This window comes from Scomber japonicus, chromosome 17 (genome assembly GCF_027409825.1).
Source record: "Scomber japonicus isolate fScoJap1 chromosome 17, fScoJap1.pri, whole genome shotgun sequence".
In the NCBI taxonomy this organism is placed as follows: domain Eukaryota; kingdom Metazoa; phylum Chordata; class Actinopteri; order Scombriformes; family Scombridae; genus Scomber; species Scomber japonicus.
The window spans coordinates 11068421-11087156 of NC_070594.1; the positions used below are offsets into that span (position 1 = coordinate 11068421).

At 38.2% G+C, this 18736-nt stretch overlaps 2 protein-coding genes across 2 annotated transcripts; one reads left to right on the plus strand and one right to left on the minus strand.

Moving 5' to 3' along the window:
• Nucleotides 1–763: 763 nt before the first annotated feature.
• Nucleotides 764–5079, plus strand: LOC128376731 (proteasome subunit alpha type-6). Its single transcript, XM_053336545.1, has 7 exons — nt 764–916; nt 2143–2237; nt 2708–2789; nt 3472–3627; nt 4090–4268; nt 4485–4579; nt 4878–5079. The coding sequence occupies exons 1-7, from the start codon at nt 841–843 to the stop codon at nt 4933–4935; spliced, it is 741 nt and encodes a 246-aa protein (XP_053192520.1). The 5' UTR covers nt 764–840; the 3' UTR covers nt 4936–5079.
• A 1711-nt stretch (nt 5080–6790) lies between these two features.
• On the minus strand, nt 6791–9263 carry nfkbiaa (nuclear factor of kappa light polypeptide gene enhancer in B-cells inhibitor, alpha a). The gene is made up of 6 exons (XM_053336541.1): nt 8985–9263; nt 8275–8380; nt 7930–8137; nt 7721–7809; nt 7342–7602; nt 6791–7215 (listed from the first exon to the last, which is right to left on the minus strand). The coding sequence occupies exons 1-6, from the start codon at nt 9215–9217 to the stop codon at nt 7186–7188; spliced, it is 927 nt and encodes a 308-aa protein (XP_053192516.1). The 5' UTR covers nt 9218–9263; the 3' UTR covers nt 6791–7185.
• Nucleotides 9264–18736: the final 9473 nt, after the last annotated feature.

Genomic DNA, 18736 nt, shown 5'->3' on the forward strand with positions numbered 1-18736 from the left:
ACTGCATGAAGCCAATACATGTGGCTGTGGCCTAATTGTGTCTATATCCTGCTGAGAGGTCCCTGAATGTCTGTACACATGTCATTGTAAAGGCAAACCTATGGGCGAGTAAACAACCCCATCATTGTAACCTCTGCCACTCTTTGTCAGTAAGTCACAGAATCACACAGACACTTTTACAAGAATCCTGAGAGTGTTTCCTTTCCAATGATACCAGACACATCTCTGAGTCTCAAACTATGTGGGATATGTCACAACTTGGGCATGTCGTTTAGGCTAACAGCATAAAAAACAGGGGCGTGTGTTAAGTGGTTAAGAAGAGTGCAAAACAACTTCAGATCATCTTCCCTAAGTTCTTACTTGCAGAGGATAATTTTCATTGATATTTAGGGGTAGGTTACCAAGTAATTCAGTTGCTTTTCTTATACCTGAGAAAGAAATTGCACTGCTTTGTCACTGTTTTTGTGTATTAGTGTTGCGTATTTTTTGTTTGCAATGGAACTGCTGATGGACCCAAGAAAAATTTCAGACCTGTCTGACAATAAAGTACCATCAATCAATCAACCAACCATCAATCAATATTATACGTCATTAACTGTAATTTGAGTCTTTTTTGTGTAAAATGTAACATGTGCTAAATAAACTAAAATAAAGTCCATTAAAATCATATTGCCATGGAAACGAAGCAGGCCTCTCTCTCGCTCTCTCTCTTTCCAGCTGACACCGGATGTAGTTTCCTATTCCTTCAGTTAAACTTCCGGGTGGAAATATACTGTGCATGAAGTGAAATCCTGCTTGCTTAAAAAGTCGTTTGGACGAACTTCACCTTATAAAAAAAACATGTCCCGAGGATCAAGTGCAGGGTTTGATCGACACATTACCATCTTCTCTCCCGAAGGAAGACTCTATCAAGTCGGTCAGTACGGAGGATCTGTTGAGACAAAAACAATCCGGCTCCTCGCAGCCGAAGCTAAGCTAAATGCTCTGTCATGGTTCGTTTAGCTTGGCGTCTAGCTAATAGATTATAACCCGCCAAAGCGAAAGTAGGATTATATATACAAACCACTAAAGAGTCGTTGGGGGTATCGGAGTTGTTATATTATATCTACTTTGCTGATGCTACAAAGTAATACACAACGGCGCGGATGCAAAAATAGCCGGCTAGCTGCTAAGCTAGTTAGCATCTTATTCAAAACCAAGCTGATTCATTGCTCTCCTGCTGAGTGTAATATTACGATTTGGTCAAATGAAATTAATGTTTTTAATCATTAATCTGCTTGTATTTTGCTAGCATTATCTGACAATGATAGCAGTGTCACGGTTTTCTTCATAATAATAAAAATAAAGTACGGCAAGCGGTGATTTGATTAAAGGGACAATCAACCCAAATGACAGTAATTAGATGTGTGGTGTCCACTTTTTACACCTCTTATTCAGTTTGTCACTTATAAGACGAACTAGTCACGAACAGAACTTGTATATGTCACCAAAATACTAATTGTGAAGGTGCTACATAGGTTAGAACATTAGAAACAGTTAATTTACCTAAATATTGAGATAATCATTGATTTATAACCATTAAATCATAAACATAACACTCATTTTTAGGGCTTGTTTTAAAAAAAATTATGATGCCAATAACAATCTAAGTATAATAGAGTGCTTTGTTTGGTACCCATCATGTGAACTGAAGCATTAAATTGCCTAAAATACCTAGATTGTTAATATTTATTAAATATGAAATGCTCAGCATGTGGGTCACAGCATATATCACACACACACTTAAATCCATGTATATGTGTATGTGCATAGACGTATTCTCTGGCAAATACTAAGTTATATTTTCTAGCTCTCTGTGCAAAAAAAGTATTGATGGCAGGTGTTGTCTGAGGGGAGATGTTTCGATACTACTTGGTATCTATTTATTGCGGTGAATATCTCATTTGCATGTAAGATCAAACAAAACAATTGTGAACCCACAGAATCACACAACCGTTAAGTGTCAGTGGGCTAATTAGATGTCACTGAATTTACTGACTGTACTCTGAGTATAAAAAACATAGTGTGTCTCTGTGTGTAACGGTTTGCTTCTTCTGTTGTCAGATGAACATAATTAGATACCGTCTTATCTTCTTCTTGCAGAATATGCATTCAAGGCTATCAACCAAGGTGGGCTCACATCAGTAGCAGTCAGAGGGAAGGACTGTGCAGTTGTTGTAACACAGAAAAAAGTACCGGTGAGTTAATCATTTTCATGCTGCGGTGAAAATGAGCAATGAATCCTCCTGCACTGATGACACTTACTCCTTTTAACCTTTATGTGGCAAACCCCATACCCCATTATTACATATTTTACTGTGGGAGGATATGACTGTAGTAGTTAATGACTTTTGTTTGTGTATGTGTGTGTGTGTGTGTGTGTGTGTGTGTATGTGTGTGGTTATTTAGCGCATCTTAATTTACTTAATCTACTAAAACATGTCTCATATAAGGTTGTAAGTGTTATTTATCACATTGAGCATCAATTTATGTGGGACAAACATTTTATATGAACCAAGTAACTCATTATTTTTAAGATGAAATCCACTGTACTACTTTGTGGGTGTGTGTGATTGTTAAGCCAAATTCAAATATTCTTTTGTATGTGTTGGAGTTAAAAATCGCATTTTAAAGGTTTTATCTATTAAAATCTTTCTCTTTGAAACAGGACAAGCTTCTGGATGCTGCCACAGTGACCCATCTTTTCAGAATAACAGATAATATTGGATGCGTAATGTCTGGGATGACAGGTAAAAGAAAAAAATGGATGGAAAATATGATGAGAAATATGGATGGAAAAAAATATGGTTGTATAAAAACAAATCCAGGGGGAAAAAAACAATCAATTTATTTTGAATTTAAAAAAACCACTAACACTAACATTGTCACTAAAGGCTGCATATTTGAGCAGCTTGTTTACATTTTCTTCAGTTTTCTCAACAACAATCTGGATACAAACTGGTCAAACCAAACTACTCCCTTCCAAATAAATTGCGTCATTTTTAAAAATAAAAGTGGTCATTTTAGAAAGTGATGAGTCTTACTATTCTCCTCAGTCACAGTATTTACTCTAGCTGAAGGTTCCTCTTTCCATATACCTGGAAACATACCCTAAGAACATTGTTTTGAAAGTTTTTTTTGGCTTCATTTGAATGTTCCTTACTTCATCCTACACCCTTTCGAACATTGAATGGTTATTATTTTGTTGTTTATCTAAGCAATTTTTCTATATTTCACTGTCTATGTATTTATTGTTATTTTAACGTGTTTGAATTTTTTAAAAAAACACGTAAAAATAACCCCCTAAGAACTCTTCAACACCATATTCGGTAAACATTGGATGAAAAAATGAACGTACCAACATGACAATGTGACAGTAACTAATGCTTTGAAACCAAACCAACAGCCATCTCTCCGTGATCTCTTCCACAGCTGATAGCAGGTCCCAAGTTCAGCGAGCTCGCTACGAGGCAGCCAACTGGCAGTACAAGTATGGTTATGAGATTCCAGTGGACATGCTGTGTAAGAGAATTGCTGATATCTCACAAGTCTACACGCAGAATGCTGAGATGCGACCACTTGGCTGCTGTAAGTATAGATTCACTGATTTATAATCGGTCATCAGGGGATCTCATTCCTCACCTGGTGTACATCATTAACATTCACACTGCCATACAAAATATAAACTTTTTTCTTTTTGCATTTAAAATAGTTAAAAGAAGGTGTGTTATGATATTCCTGAGATACCATCCTTATTAAAGTTGGATTTCATATATGTCAAAAAAGCATCCAATCTTCAATATCTCCTTCTTAGAATATCAGATACTGAAAATAGATTCAACAACAGATTTGTTAGCATCTGAGGTTCGTGATTGTTTTTTCCAAATACATTTTTCACATTTACACACCATGATTTTCATTTGTATGTGCAGCAAAACACACACAATCCGTTTTATTATAACTGTTAACAAGCTGTTCAAATCTCTAAGAACAAACACTAAAGTCATATGTGGATGTCATTATCTTCTCTATAAATCCTGTCACCTGCAGGTATGATAGTGATCGGCGTAGACGAGGAGCACGGCCCCCAGGTGTACAAATGCGACCCGGCAGGCTACTACTGTGGCTTCAAGGCCACTGCTGCTGGAGTGAAGCAGACAGAAGCCACCAGCTTCCTGGAGAAGAAAGTGAAAAAGAAACTGGACTGGACCTTTGAACAAACTATTGAGGTACAAACAGGAAACACATCAAGTTGCTTTTGCACAGGTTTGATAAGAAGGAAGAAGGAATATGAAAGTAACTTCTGTGCGACCTTTTGGTGGTTTCCAGAAGTGTAGCTGTTAATTTCATAACCATCAATTTAGTTTTAGTATTACATGATCAAATTAACATATCATAAACCTAATGTTATTTCCCTCCTACCGCTTCTTTTTTTTCTTCTATAGACGGCAATCTCCTGTCTTTCAACTGTTCTTTCCATTGACTTCAAGCCCTCTGAGCTGGAGGTGGGCGTTGTAACAACGCAGGACACCAAGTTCAGGTAAATATATGATCGCTGATTGTAAAATAGAGAATATGAGAATAGCATGTCGTTGTGTCACTTTGATTACTATGAGTCAGTTATTGCCGCACATATTCAGCATGGTGTTTGCCTAATTTCTCAAAGGGACCACTCAGCAAATATTTAGACTCTGATCAACCAGTAATGTGTGACACTGATGCTCAGTTTCACTCTAGTGTTTCATACTGCATATCTGGGTTATATGGGATATTTGGGTTAAAGTACGTAGTTCTTGGATATCAGAATCATCGCCTGTCTCCCCGTCTCCATTCTCCAGGATTCTGACAGAGAACGAAGTGGACACCCACCTGATGTCCCTGGCAGAGAGGGACTGAGCGAGCAGAGACTTGTCACCTGTTGGAATAAGTTAGAGCATGATGGGATATGCAGTTCCCATATGGAGACTGGTGTTATCTTTGTTTGCTGTACATTTACCCCCACTGTTTCATTCAACGATAATAAAAAAAAAGTTTTTGAGTAAAATAGAGATTGTACTCAATGCCTTTTTCCTCTTTATTGTGAAGATTATGATCAACTTTGCAGAATTGAGTCTGTTTTATATGTTACATACATGAATCTAGCTTTTTAACTATAAACTAGTAGTTGTGTAATTTAATGCATCCTGTCTTATCAGCTCTGTTTTCATCTGACAAATTTAGAAGCAGGGGGGGGAGAATGTTTATGGGAACATGAGCGGTGCACAGCTCTACCTGAGCTTCCTGTTGTGGCTCTCTATGCACTAAAATCACATGACTGACAGAGGCACTGTGGAGAGGTTATTTTACTACACTGTGATGTAGACCTGACTTGACCTCATTTCTCAACATTTTGGCTTTTTTTTCTCTTTACGCACAAGTAGCATGTCATAAATAGACTCACTTAACCACACGTATCATACAACATAAGTAGTTTCTCTTTGCAAGGGGAAAGATTTTCCTGTAACTGAGCAGATACAAAGCTGACAAATGGGCTGTAGTGTGTTTTAGGGGGAGGGGGTTTGGGGGACGCTGTCTAAGCATTTGAGTGGGTGACCTTGTCCAGCTCAGCATTTACCGTGATTTTGTCATCAGCATATGACCAGAAATTACACTTCAGTAGAACACTTTCCAATTACATTTCAGTAGATCACTTTCCATCAGTGTCATCACATCATTTCTGAAGCCCCCCTTACTTCTCATAGATTGATAGATATTAGAAAAAAACAGAATTACTGCAGAAACAGAATCATGTTTGCTTACTCGAAATGCAAGAACAACCTGTGGAACTTCCTGCTTATGTAGATGAATACTTAAAGCCTCAGTTTAAAAAAAAAAAAAAAAAAATTCCACTATCCTTAAGAAGAAAGAATTAAGCTTTTTGTCTTCCTGGAAGAAGCACATCACCTGAGCAAGAGGAATCTTTGAGACTTTGTCCTTGGTAGCATATGAGTCCTCTCAGAAAATCCCCCTGGCTAGCCCAGTTAATGTTTACAGCCTTGAGGACAATTAAGAGCAGTATACACCACTATTAGCCTTAATCACCCTGCCTGGGACATTTTGTGAGTAACACTTAAATGTTGGCTTCTGTTTAACTTTGTAAGCAGAAACAGTTGCTGGTTATTTCAGGTAATTCCTTCTTGGAGTAAAAAAAAAAAAAAATCCTGACTGGTGTACACTCATCTATCAGCTGACAGGGAAATCATGTACTTCCCAGACTTTGGCAAAGTTTCCTGCTCGTTATGACACAGCAGTGAGTCTTGTCTTTCTGAATATATATATATATAAACAAAGATTTTCCCAATTTGGTAAGATACATTCCCTTGTTACAAAACGTCCTTTTTTTTTTATTTCTACCCATGTCCCTTAGCTGCCTGAGTGTTCAACTGTAGTTCCAGGCTTGGGTGGAATTTTTAGTACAGTTTGTTCCTCTTATGCCGCCCAGGGACTTTCAACGCAGTGACTCAGAGACCCAGTGACCTCGCCCCAACAAGGAAATCCCAGACTGTTCCAAAGGGGCTGAGTGTGATCGTTTTTTTTGCGTCTGTGTATCTTTCATAAGTCTGACTGATGACTCTTTCTTCGTCACTTTGTGTAAATGAGAAATTATGTTTTTTTTGTGTTGAGTGAAAATGATACGAAACAGTGCCCACAAGGAAGGAAATGAAACTCATGCAGAGTGAGGAAACACGCCAGTCAAAGCTATTTATATTCATAAACATCTTTTTATTTTCTCGTCATCTTTTTTTGTTAATAGTGTTTAAAATTCACACAAAATATTTACAGGTACAAAAATATGATCTCTGTATTTACAATATATACACATTTATATATATAATTATACAGTTAACAGAGCGACTATATGGAGGTCATGGTCATGGCTGTAATATGGATCTTGACACAAGACTATATGGAGGTCATGGTCCTGTGATCCGGACTGGTCTTGACCAAACTGGACGCCTTCTTCATTCTTGTTTTGAAGGGCCAGCACCTGTGGACTTCCTGTACGCGGGACGTGGACTTGATGTGTCCCCTCGTTGGTGCCGTGTCTGGGCAACCCTGTAGCAGCTTCACTGTCTTCACACCACCAGAAGAGGGTTGTTTGTTTCTTTACTTTCCAAATTTTATGTCATCATACAACTGTAGGAAAGAAAAAAGAAAAATGTTAAGAACCCAGATCTTGAAGACACGATTATATGACATTTTTGTTTATCGTGTTGCGTTTGAGATCACTCGTAAATCTAATGTTCAGATTCAGAAACTCACCTCATCCTCAGACAACTCCAGGTCATCCATGTCGCTATCTTCCGATTCGCTTTCGGGAAGCTCCCTCAGCTCCTCTGCCGTCTTCTCATACAACTGGCAGCGGATCTCATCGTTGTTGCGACCGTAGGTGAGGTGGTACGGTGCGAATCCGCCGTAGTTCAAGCAGTTCACGTTGGCGCCGAGGTCAAGGAGGCGACGGACCAGTGCTTCGTTCTGGAGATCTACGGCCAGATGGAGCACTGTCCTTCCACTGCATTGTTCCTATAGGAAACAAGATGAAGGAGAGATGTTAGGTTCATGCATAAGACTCAGCTTTTTCATATAACCTAGCTGTCTATTTAGAAGCTACATGTAGGATTTGTGTGTAATTGACGCTTACCTGTGCGTTAATGTCTGCACCCAGCTGAATGAGATTTTCCACCAATGAAATGAAGCCATTAATTGATGCCAAGTGGAGGCAGTTATGTCCTAAAAAAAGAGGAAAAAACAAAAAAAGCTCAGTTAATAACCAACTTCAACAATCTGCCAAAGTAACACAAGATCACCATCTGTGTCTATGTATGGGTGCTATTAAGACATAATGCTTACCACTGTAGTTGGGGAAAGACACAATGGAGGCGAGGTGGCGCTGGCTGTTCTGAGTGATGACCCCGAAGCAGGCGAGGGAGCCCTTTTTGCAGGCGATGTGGAGGGCCGTGTTACCACTGTCATCAGCCAGCCGTGGGTCACAGCCAGCTTTAAGGAGTCTCTCTACCAAGTGTGGCTGCTCTGTGATCACTGCTAGGTGGAGGGCAGTCTGGGGAAAGCACATAAATAAGATATATTTAATTAATGATCATCAACAGTGAAAATGAATGTGTGTGTGTATGTTGGGGGAAGTGATGTATTGTATTGAGCTGATAATCAATTATTGGGTTTGATTTGGTTAATTACCTGTCTCTGGTGGTTCTGTACATTGAGGAAGGGGTGACTGTGAGACAATTTGATCATCTGGAGGGCATGTTCTTCTGCTTCATGAATGATGGCCAAGTGGAGAAGCCTGTTGGTCAAAAGAGAGGGGGGAGAAAAAAAGAGAGGTTAGTTAAAATAGTGCTTTCAAAAAAAAAATTACGCATGGGGGAAGTGGTTCCAGCCAAATAAGAAAGGACAAAGCCTAAGCAGTGGAGCGTTTCGCAAGAGTGGAGTTTTGTCGGGTTATTTCCACCAGTTGTGGCTTGACACATCTGATGCTTTATCAGTTACTGGCAGCGAGCCAGGGACTTTCCTAAACGCGCAGAGCGGACTTTAGCACCGCCCAGACTGCGCTCTCAGCCAAAATACACACACACACACAGAGAGAGAGTACACTCTGCGCTGCACGCACGCACACGCACACACACAGCGAGAGTACACTAAGCGCTGCACGCACACACACACACACTTTTAAAGGCCTCTTGTTTTCGTGCAGCTCTCGACATTTTCATGCGTAATTTTTGCACCTTTTCAAATGACTGCCAATGCATTACATCTCAACTTTAGTTTGCGCGCTTTAATGCACTTAATTAATCCACTTAATTCATGCGGAAGGCTCACACTTGCAAATGCGTCATATAATAATATGCAAAAAATAAATAAAACTATGAATCCACAAAATTTTCACTTACGTGTCACCATCTTCCGTCACTACAGCTTTCCAGGGCTCGTATTCATGCGTGCGTTCCTCGCCCATTGACACACTTATGTTCTCAAACTCGTTCACCAGCTCGTCCTCTTTTAGGGAATCCAGGCCGCTGTCAAAACGGTCCTCATGGCAAGGCAACATTTTCCCATGTTTGGGCTCCATGTTGTCGAAGTTGTAATCCATTTGATCGTGGTTAGGTACTCTGTGGACGTCCATGTTGACTTTGCGACTGTCAGAAGTAACAGCTCCGTCGTTATCCAGAGGTCAGTTCAGAGTAGTGGAGCGGAGGGAGGCGCACTGGGTTTTGTGAGCTCCACTGGGCGGGGCATCAGTGGGGATTTCCAATTGACTTAATCTTAGCAGAAGAAGGGAAATCACACAGAGCTGTGCTTTTGTGAGAAAAATCCCCCCCAAAGAGACTCAGAATGAAAACTTGTAATTTCCTATTAGACACCTATTTTCACCTGTGATGTAGGTTAAGGGAGAGACATTATTTATTTCAGTGAATGAGACATGGTGCATGAATGGGAGGGAGACAGCCCCTGACAGGCCCTTTAAGAATTCCCTTCTGCTTGGGGAAATTATCTGTTTCAAGTGGCTAACCAAAGTAGCATTGCATGTTTCCATTTCGTTATTTCTGGCCTAAATTGACCAAATTTTGTGTCAGTTGTTTTTTTTAAAGCCATGTTTCTAATATTCAAGGTTCACACTAATAATGAACACCTACACTAGTAACCACATTCTCTTATCATATAACTGCTCTGAATTATGTGGTTGTTATATATACAACCAGTATATCTACCTGCTAATTACATTAATATTTTTGTTCCATTGATATTAGATACAGTCATATGAATATGAAATATAAAGAATACATGGTGTTTAGATAAACTAGTGTGTTTTTAGATTTGTGATGTTTCTTTCCAGGATATTTAAATGTATGCATGTACTTTATCAAGTTATTCCTTCAACCATTAATGTGCATTCTCATCCAACATCACATACTTTTATAGTTTTGGAAGAGTTGACAAGCACCTCAGTATTTTCATTATTATTGATTGAGGCTGCCAAACATGTCCTATTAGCCCTAAAGCACAATATGTTTTTTAAAATGATTTTTAAAAACAGTGCATATACTGTAAAACAACAACAACAAAAAACCCCAAGTGTTTTTAGGTGTCAGTCAGAAGAAGGTTGTAGGATTTCCACACTTCTTTTTTATACAAAGTGAAATTACGCAGAACATTGAGTGCAGAGGAGGGGAAAAGATTGTGAATTTCCTCATGGAGACTCATAAGTTTCCTCATGGAGACTCCCTTATGAAATACATTGCAGGTTCCACAATAGGATGTTCTGGACTTACCCATCACTTATTGCACATGCCCGTCATATCTCTGGAGGTGAGACAAATGCATATATTGGCATTGATCCTGGAAAACACAGTCAAGTCATGTGGAAATATACAAATTCATTATGACTTTTTGATTGGAATTTTGAATGGTTTTTCTGTCTTTATTATATATATATATATACAGAGTGGAAAGAAATGCTCTTTGAAACTTTCCATGTGATCTTTTTTTTTTTTTTTTAATCTTGTTTGCATTTGTCCCATAGCCTAGTTCCTTTAAGGAAAGCCTTAAAGAGGAAATTATTTTTTGTTGCATAACATGGACGCAGTATGGGACAAGTGCTGCCATCCCTGACATTTAATGTAAAATTCCCAGGATCACTTCTGTTTGTGAAAGGTAAAGCTGCTGAAAACATAGCAACAGTATCTAAAACCAGTTACCAGTATACCTTTATAAGGCAATTGCCAATTGAGATTACACTATACTCAACAAACAGTGATACACACCCTGCAGGGCTGTGATGTCAGGCTACTGTATCTGTCTGAGAGTCTGTGAGTGTGCGTCACATCAGCAGAACGTCACTAGTACATGCACACTCTGTCTCCTCTGTGTGTGCGCCTTGAATTCCACACATTCTTTCATGTCCGCCAAGTATCATAATGAGGAATCTGGGGACAAACTGTTCTTGCAGCACTGTGTTTTCTTTTTTCCTCTCTTTCTCTCTCTCCCGTTGCCAAGATTGCGTGCTTGTGTATGTAAATGGTCGGATATTTACCCCACATGGGAAATGGTGGAACTTCCACTTTACATCTCTGAGTTTTTTTTTGTGTGAAGACTGTGCAAGTGCTCTTGCCCTCACATGCCTTGTGTTTATTACTGGTTGCTATGGGAACAAACCGCTGGGAAAGCACTGACGCCAGATCAGCGTCAGGTGCTGTACATTGCCCTCTGCCTGCGTGTTTGTAAAGCACCACTTATCTGAGTGCAAATAGAGCCTCAGGGTGCATCACACCTTGTTGGTGAAGTGTCATGACACTCCCCTGATTCTTGATGGACAAGTAACACCAACTTCACCCAGTAACACCCAGTTTCTAACATTTTGACTGCCAACCTTGATATATATTGGTTGGGCTAAATCATTAGAAACAACTTCCACAGTGCAATACAATTCAATTACTTCAGCCTTCAGCCTCCAAAAATGACCATCATTGTCAACCATCTTTTTTGAAATTACTTTCACAAAATAGAGCATTATCATTATAACCTATTAAGGTAGCATTATTGCAGTATTGTTGTATTAGACTGTATTAGTTAGGTATGTTAGGCTAGGTTTACTCAGTGTACCCAATAAACAAAGCCAATGTGTGTTTATCTCCAAGCACAATAAAATACAAAAAGCATTAATTAAAAAATATTTGTATACCTATTTTGGAGAAAACACTAAGTAGGCTATGTTAAAAAAAATAATAATATATTATATAATGATCTCATGCTTTTTAAGGAAAAGGGAGCAACCTTAATCATTTCCCATGCTGTCATCCATCCAAGCAATTGTTTTACTGTGACCCAATCGGTAGGTTTGGTAGACTTAATGAATGGATACCTCAAGTTACTCAATGCAAAAGGAATGAAGTGTTTCTTTCGGTGACGGCATGACTTGTGAGGGGAGGGGGGCGATCAAATAAACTGAAATTACATCATGGATTACTTGTGAGATTGAAACACGTATCATTTCTGGAAACCATTGACTATTTACATTTAAACGGACTTGTATGATATTTTGGGAAATGTGCTGATTGATTCCACTTGTATGTAAACTATGGCCTGGAGACAGTTAACTTAGCATAAATCACCTTTAAAATGGAGACATATTATATATCTTTTGTCAAACTTTACACAAACAGATACAGTGGAGATACAACATGTTTAAAGTTGTGTATCTTACTGTTTTTTGGGCTTTGGAAAAAGCTAGTCAAGCTATTTCTGTCTGCTTCCAGTCTTTAAACTGCACTAAGCTAATAGTCATGCTCCTGGCTCTAGCTCCATAATTAGCGTACAGACAAACTTGTATATTATTTATAACTGTTTGGGCACAAATTAAAATGATAACATCAATTATGACACTTTAGAGGTGCTTTTATGTGTATTCTTGGACCTTACAGAACTTTACAGACTTGCTGTTTAAATGATTTATTTGACCAAGTACATTTTTTAAGTAAAAACAAAGAGTAGTGATAGAATATTATTATAGTGTCTCTATGAACAGAGTGTGACACTGTGTGGGTTATACACTATCTGATTTGATTTTGAGAATGTGATTTATGTCAGTGAGTAGGTTGTATCAGTGATCTGTACCTATAGCTCAGCTGTCAGCTTCCCAGATGTGTGCCTGTCACTCATGACAACTTGCCTTTTGTTTCAAAAGGAAGCAATCACTCCATTATTACAGTAATCACTCAGTGGACAGAAAACCTCAACCAATCCATTACTTGTGTGGGCTCAGTGTGACACAACAGTTCTACACCCAGAGTTTGAACAATCTACACCCACGTTATGTTTTCACAATGTGTGGTTTGGTAGAAAAAAGAAAAAGAAAAAAAGTATTCTAGTATGGCAAGTTCACACATGGCTGTTTTCCATGGCTTGTATTAAATAATGGGTAGGCATGCTGTGTAATGATATGAGTTAAGCTGTTCTTGCAGAGGGAGTTTACAACTAGCAGGCTTTATGAAAAGAAAACATTATATAGGGGGTTGTTATCTAATCACATGTTACTACTTGCCAGTCACAGTCGATGGGACAAGAAGATCATAGACATTTGTGTGACCTTTATTCTCATTACCTTATTCAATGATCTCAACTAATGAAAAGCAAGGGGGAAAAATACAAGAGTGTAGTTTCAGTCAACCCTGTGTGTTTTCAGAACAAATAAAAAGTGTTTAAACAGGCTTCCATACGTATAAAAAGAACAAAGTTATTCCCATAAAGTTACATCTGATGGTCATGCAATTCTGAGAAAACAGTGTTTGAACGTCTTTCTTTCTTCTGAAAAGGTGACTGAAGACATCTGAGACACAGGCCATTGAAACTTTCAAACTGAGGTGAAAAAATTCTGAGAGCCTCCCCTTTGTTGGCTCAGTTTCACGCTGAATGTGCAAATGCATATTTTTTTCGGGGAAGCGTGGGTGTTTTTTCGGTGAAGGGGCAATACCTTTATTTCCTTCCCCAGGCATTCCCACGTACATACATACATACACACATACAGGTAAACAGACACATACACACACCCACACACACAGTGGGATTAATTGTATGCTATGTGATCTGTTGTCCTACTGCCCTACTGCCACCAGCCATCTCTCACGGTCATATTATTGCTATTTGCTCCACAGCTGTTGGTTACATTTTATATATTATACATAGAAATATCTTCTTTTTTTTTTAAAGGATGAAAACATTAGAAATGACTTCCTTCCTTCCAGGTAGTTTTGGTTTCGTTTGTATGTGTTGAGATATAATAGTTCCCAAAATAGTTTGACATTTTGGGAAAATGCTCATATTTGTTTTCTTGCAGAGATTTAGCTTAGAAGATCCATACAACTTTTTAATGTTTACGTTGAGTATGAAGCTAGCACCGACGTTAGCTTAGCTTAGCATAAGGACCGAAAGCAGGGGGAAACAGTTAACGTGATTTTAGCATACAGTTTCAAGAGTTGTACTGATTTCCTAATGTCACAACAAGAAAATTTGATTAGAATTTCCCACGATGCTTTTATGCTAATGACGACGGCGGGATTTTTTTTTTTTTGTAAAGTCAAAATCGGGATGAGAAAAAGCTAACATTTCACCAAAAAACAACTATTAAACACAAGTCTATATGCAGTTAAAGATTATAATGAAATAGTGAACCAGAAGGACCGGAGGATCTCATGTTGTGCACATTTAAAACCAAGAGCTCAGTAATGCAACGTGATGGGTTTAAACATGATCATTAAAGTTTAATAATGAAGGAGGAATGCTAATGTTGGGGATTTTCAAACGCATTGCTTGGCCCCTATTCAAATACTTACCTGCTGCTCTGTGAACTAGTTGGAGATGCAAAGAGAGAGACTTGTGTGAGGTGTGAATAGAGAGAGAGAGCTGCAGCGGTTCAAAGGAGAAAAGATAAAAGCATCAGACAGCCACTTGGTTTTGAGTTGTCATTTTTTTCAATTGTAGGAAGCCAGTCTTGTTCAAAAGCAAATCATCTTCAAAAGTCAAATCAAAGTCAATAATCTGACCACCAGGTTTGTACAGAGACATAGATTCTCAGATGAAGGACTTTCTTCAACAATATGAAACTATGTGGAAGGATAAAATACTTTTTGAAACAACAAGCCTAAAGTCATCTCAGAACAAAAGAGGTACAACTTGCAGCCTAAGTAAGCAAGTATGGTTTGAGGTCATAGATTTACATTGATTACACATTGTTATCACAGTGCTGACATGTCATGTGAGTGCACATGCAAAGTGGTTGAAACAATGCAAATGATATTGTGCTCAGAAATGCTTCCAGGGAGCAGACATAGTGTTACACAGCTTTATTGCAAAGGAGGTTGGAAAACAGGCCTCTGTTGGTTTTCTTTCGTTTCTCCTATGTACATTCCTGCATGTGCAGCTGTATTGATTGTTTATAGTGTCAGCAGTCTGCGTAGTCAGGGCCATGTGAGATAACGAGAACAAAAAAAAAGCTCAGTATTATGAAATAATTAGCCACAAAGACACCTCAGACTTTTTTCTTGCACGGTGTACTGCTGCCCTAAATACAAATGAGACCAGAAAAGTTTCCTGACACACTTAAAGCAGTGTGAGAATGGATGTGACTGGCAGGGTGCTGCACACCACGGAAATAGTGACGCCACAAGACAAACTGCAATCAACTGAGCAAAATCTGCCAACCTATCTTATATTCTCACATGAATTTATGTATTTCAGGAGATTCAAGCAGGCCCTGTCTTCTCTGTCAGTGTATCTGTGATCACAAGTAAAACTGTAGCTTCTTGTTAGTAGAGGTAAATTTAGGAGGTTTTACCATTGGGATTATGTACAGTGTTAAACATAAATGTTACCATTTGATTTATTTTGAGTTAGCTTAAAGCTAATTTTCATCTGCAGACCCTTCAGTAGGTCACTTTTAAAACACATAACACACAGTACAAGGCAAAAAAGCACACAGGAAACATACAATGCACATCACATGCAATGTAGAGTCAGTTACAGAGCTGAGAAGCTACAAATGTATTTGTAGTTCCTTGTGTAATAAGGTAGGGCCTTCCACTGAATTGTAACTTTCACAAAGAATGCTCACTTGCCAAATGTAGTAGGAAATTGTATGGTGCAATCTCTTACAGAGTATCTTAGATAATTTACTCAGTGGAAATTGGATTTCTCCAGTACTCTACAATAATGGAAATGTCCAGAGTTAGTTTGTAAAAGGACTGAAGAAGACTTACGGCTGTGTCTCCAGCTTGCCCCCAACATGTACTACAATAAGACATATGGGAAAGAGTCGTAGCATGCATACATATCTTGGCTGTATCCAACCAGAGACAGTTTCTAATATGTCTAAAAAAAACATTTTCTTAAAATGTTTCTTAAAATTCAAATTTGGATCTAGTGTCACACAAAGATATTTTGAATAAGTGACTATGTCAATCCTCTCACCTTTGATGAGAATGTCAGTATTAGGAGGTTGTACCATGGTTTTAGAGAACACTTGTTTACATTTAGACTCAGTCATGACTGATGGAGTCAGTGATCCTGTCCAATGCAATTATTAACTTAGCAGCTGCTGTTTTTGCATGTGTTTACACAACAGTATCATCTGCCTACATTTGCAGCTCTACATCATGACACTGTTGAGGGAGGTCATTAAGATATAGGCTAAATAATAGAGGACCCAACGCTGACCCTTATGGAACAACCATTGTGCACTTCATGTTACTGGACAGTGTGTCACAAACCTTAACACACTGTATCCTGTTAGATATGAAGACATCCATGCTAGTGCTTTGGATGAAAAGTTAAACTTAGACAGTTTTGACATTAAAACATGATGATTGACTGTGTCGAATGCTTTACGCAGATCTAAAAATACGACACCTACAACTCCCCCTTTATCAAGCCTTGATTTAATTTGCTCTATGAAGTGTAAGGTAACAGTTTCAGTGGAAAGATTTGGTCTAAAGTCAAATTGGATATGATGTAGACTAAATTGCTTGTGTTAAGAAACATTTTTAGTTCTTCGATGGCAACTTCCTAAGCAACATTTGATAGCACCGACAGTATTGATCACTGGCTTCAAGGCAATCTTCAGATCTAATAACAGGCAGGACAATGGCACATTTTCAGTCATAAGGAAAGAACCTGTGTTTTAAAAAAAGTTAATTAAATTAGTAATGGGGGAGTTCAAATATATTTGTGTGATTTAACAAACTAAAAAAATATGAAAGCATCTTTACATTTGGAGCTTTTTAGGAGCTGATGATTTTCTTTGCTTGTATCTCATTAATCTCTACCAGCTCGAAAACCTGACCTATAACATCTATAGGAACAATATCCAGTTTCCTTTTTGTAATTTTTTAACCAAGCTCATGTATAGACTCTGTTGATGCCATCACAGGCGGGTTTTTGTTATGTTCATTATTTCTTCATTATCATTTCTACTCTTCATTCATATATGTATTTATTAATAGTTACATTATGATTATTTTCTTATTTTATAGTTGTATCATTATTATGAATGTTCCCAGTTTCAGTTGTAGCATAAATGAGACTCTCCAGGAATGGTTTAAAATTGAAGACCTGAGTTATAATTGTGCCCCTTAGTAAAGATCTTTATCACCCTCATGTGTTTGAAATGTTTATTGCAGATCATGGGATCCTTTTCCCTGTCGGTGCACGGCATAAAAAGACTTTTGTACCAACATTCAGAAAATACACACAAATAGGACAAAAACCTCTGTCATAGTATATATAAGTAAATATTGCCAACAATGACCTAACACACCTAATGCACAGAGATATTAAAGGGATAATTATGTAGATATTTGCTGTGGCAAAATCTCTAATGGTTAAAAAATATGTTTTGTCTCATGGTATACATGGTTATTTTGCCAGAGCCTACATAAATAAAGCTTTAAGTAATTGCCAGACATAGTATATACTACTTTTGGTGCTTTTTTATATAGGCTACTTAACAAGGGAATTTGATTCAGAATCACAGTTAAAGTACATTAGTGTATACAAATAATGAACTAACTGGCCCAATTATAAGGAAATATATATCATTAAATATATGTGATATTACATCGAACAAACTGAGGTGGTTCATTCCAAATGTTCATAATAGAAACGTTTTGGTTGTAATCCATTATAATAACTTAATACATCAAGTGAACTCAGACCTAAAAAATAATTCTTCTCTCTGCTAGAATAAAGTAAACTTTTGCTTTTAAATTGAAGCACTGAAATATTTTCTACACACACACACACACACACACACACACACACACACACACACACACACACACACACACACATACACACACTGTATATACTGACATCCAACTGTCCATCAAACTGGTAAACAACACCATGGCTCCAGACTCCAAACCCCTCATGAGTCTGTCCATCAGGTAAGTGAGAAGAGAGTCAAGCAGCAAGCTGTGACAGCTTTAGCCCTGGGGTGGGATTCATCTGCCAGTCAGCTGGCAGAGACTCTCTGGCACCTCTTCAACATCTCCCTGCAGCTGCACAGGGTGCCTTCACAGTGAAAACCTTCTGTCTGCTTCCAGTGTAGAAGAAAGAGCGTCAAGTACCCTGACTGACTGCCGATGATGCTGCTGACAGCATGTGGAGAAAATCTTTCAGTCTGGACCTGCAGGACGAACACATTCTCACATCATGAGTCAGCAGGCAGCATGTTACCACCTACATCTGTGGTATGCTTCCTACATTCCTTCCTCCTCAACACAATCCACAGTATGTATGGTCTTCTGTAGATTTAATCCTGTCAAAGAAACTTACTTTTTCACATCATACTGTTGTTACAGATTTATTCAGTTTCTTATATTCTATTTAGTCCTAAGTCTTTATTTACACAAGTAATATAATTTTGTGCCACAGGTCCAAATTATAGGTCACCCTTTATAAAGTGATTAGAAGTTGTACAGCTTTATTCATGTATTTTATTTTATTTTATTTTATACAATTTTCAATAATCATTTAAATAACTGTGTGCAATTATACATGTTAATAAGTTGTTATTAAAGGCTTCATACAAAGTCCAAGTATGCAGTCAAAAATCATCAGATGCCCTTCAGCACTGACCCCTAACCTCCAGGAA

Bases quoted from the DNA above. Each gene is read 5' to 3' on its own strand.
- LOC128376731 (XM_053336545.1), top strand. From the start codon at position 841: ATGTCCCGAGGATCAAGTGCAGGGTTTGATCGACACATTACCATCTTC. The intron at 2,238-2,707 runs GTGAGTTAATCA...TCTTTGAAACAG, and splicing joins TAACACAGAAAAAAGTACCG to GACAAGCTTCTGGATGCTGC. The intron at 4,580-4,877 runs GTAAATATATGA...TCCATTCTCCAG, and splicing joins ACGCAGGACACCAAGTTCAG to GATTCTGACAGAGAACGAAG.
- nfkbiaa (XM_053336541.1), bottom strand. From the start codon at position 9,217: ATGGACGTCCACAGAGTACCTAACCACGATCAAATGGATTACAACTTC. The intron at 8,381-8,984 runs GTAAGTGAAAAT...TTTGACCAACAG, and splicing joins GTGACGGAAGATGGTGACAC to GCTTCTCCACTTGGCCATCA. The intron at 8,138-8,274 runs GTAATTAACCAA...TGCTTTCCCCAG, and splicing joins TACAGAACCACCAGAGACAG to ACTGCCCTCCACCTAGCAGT.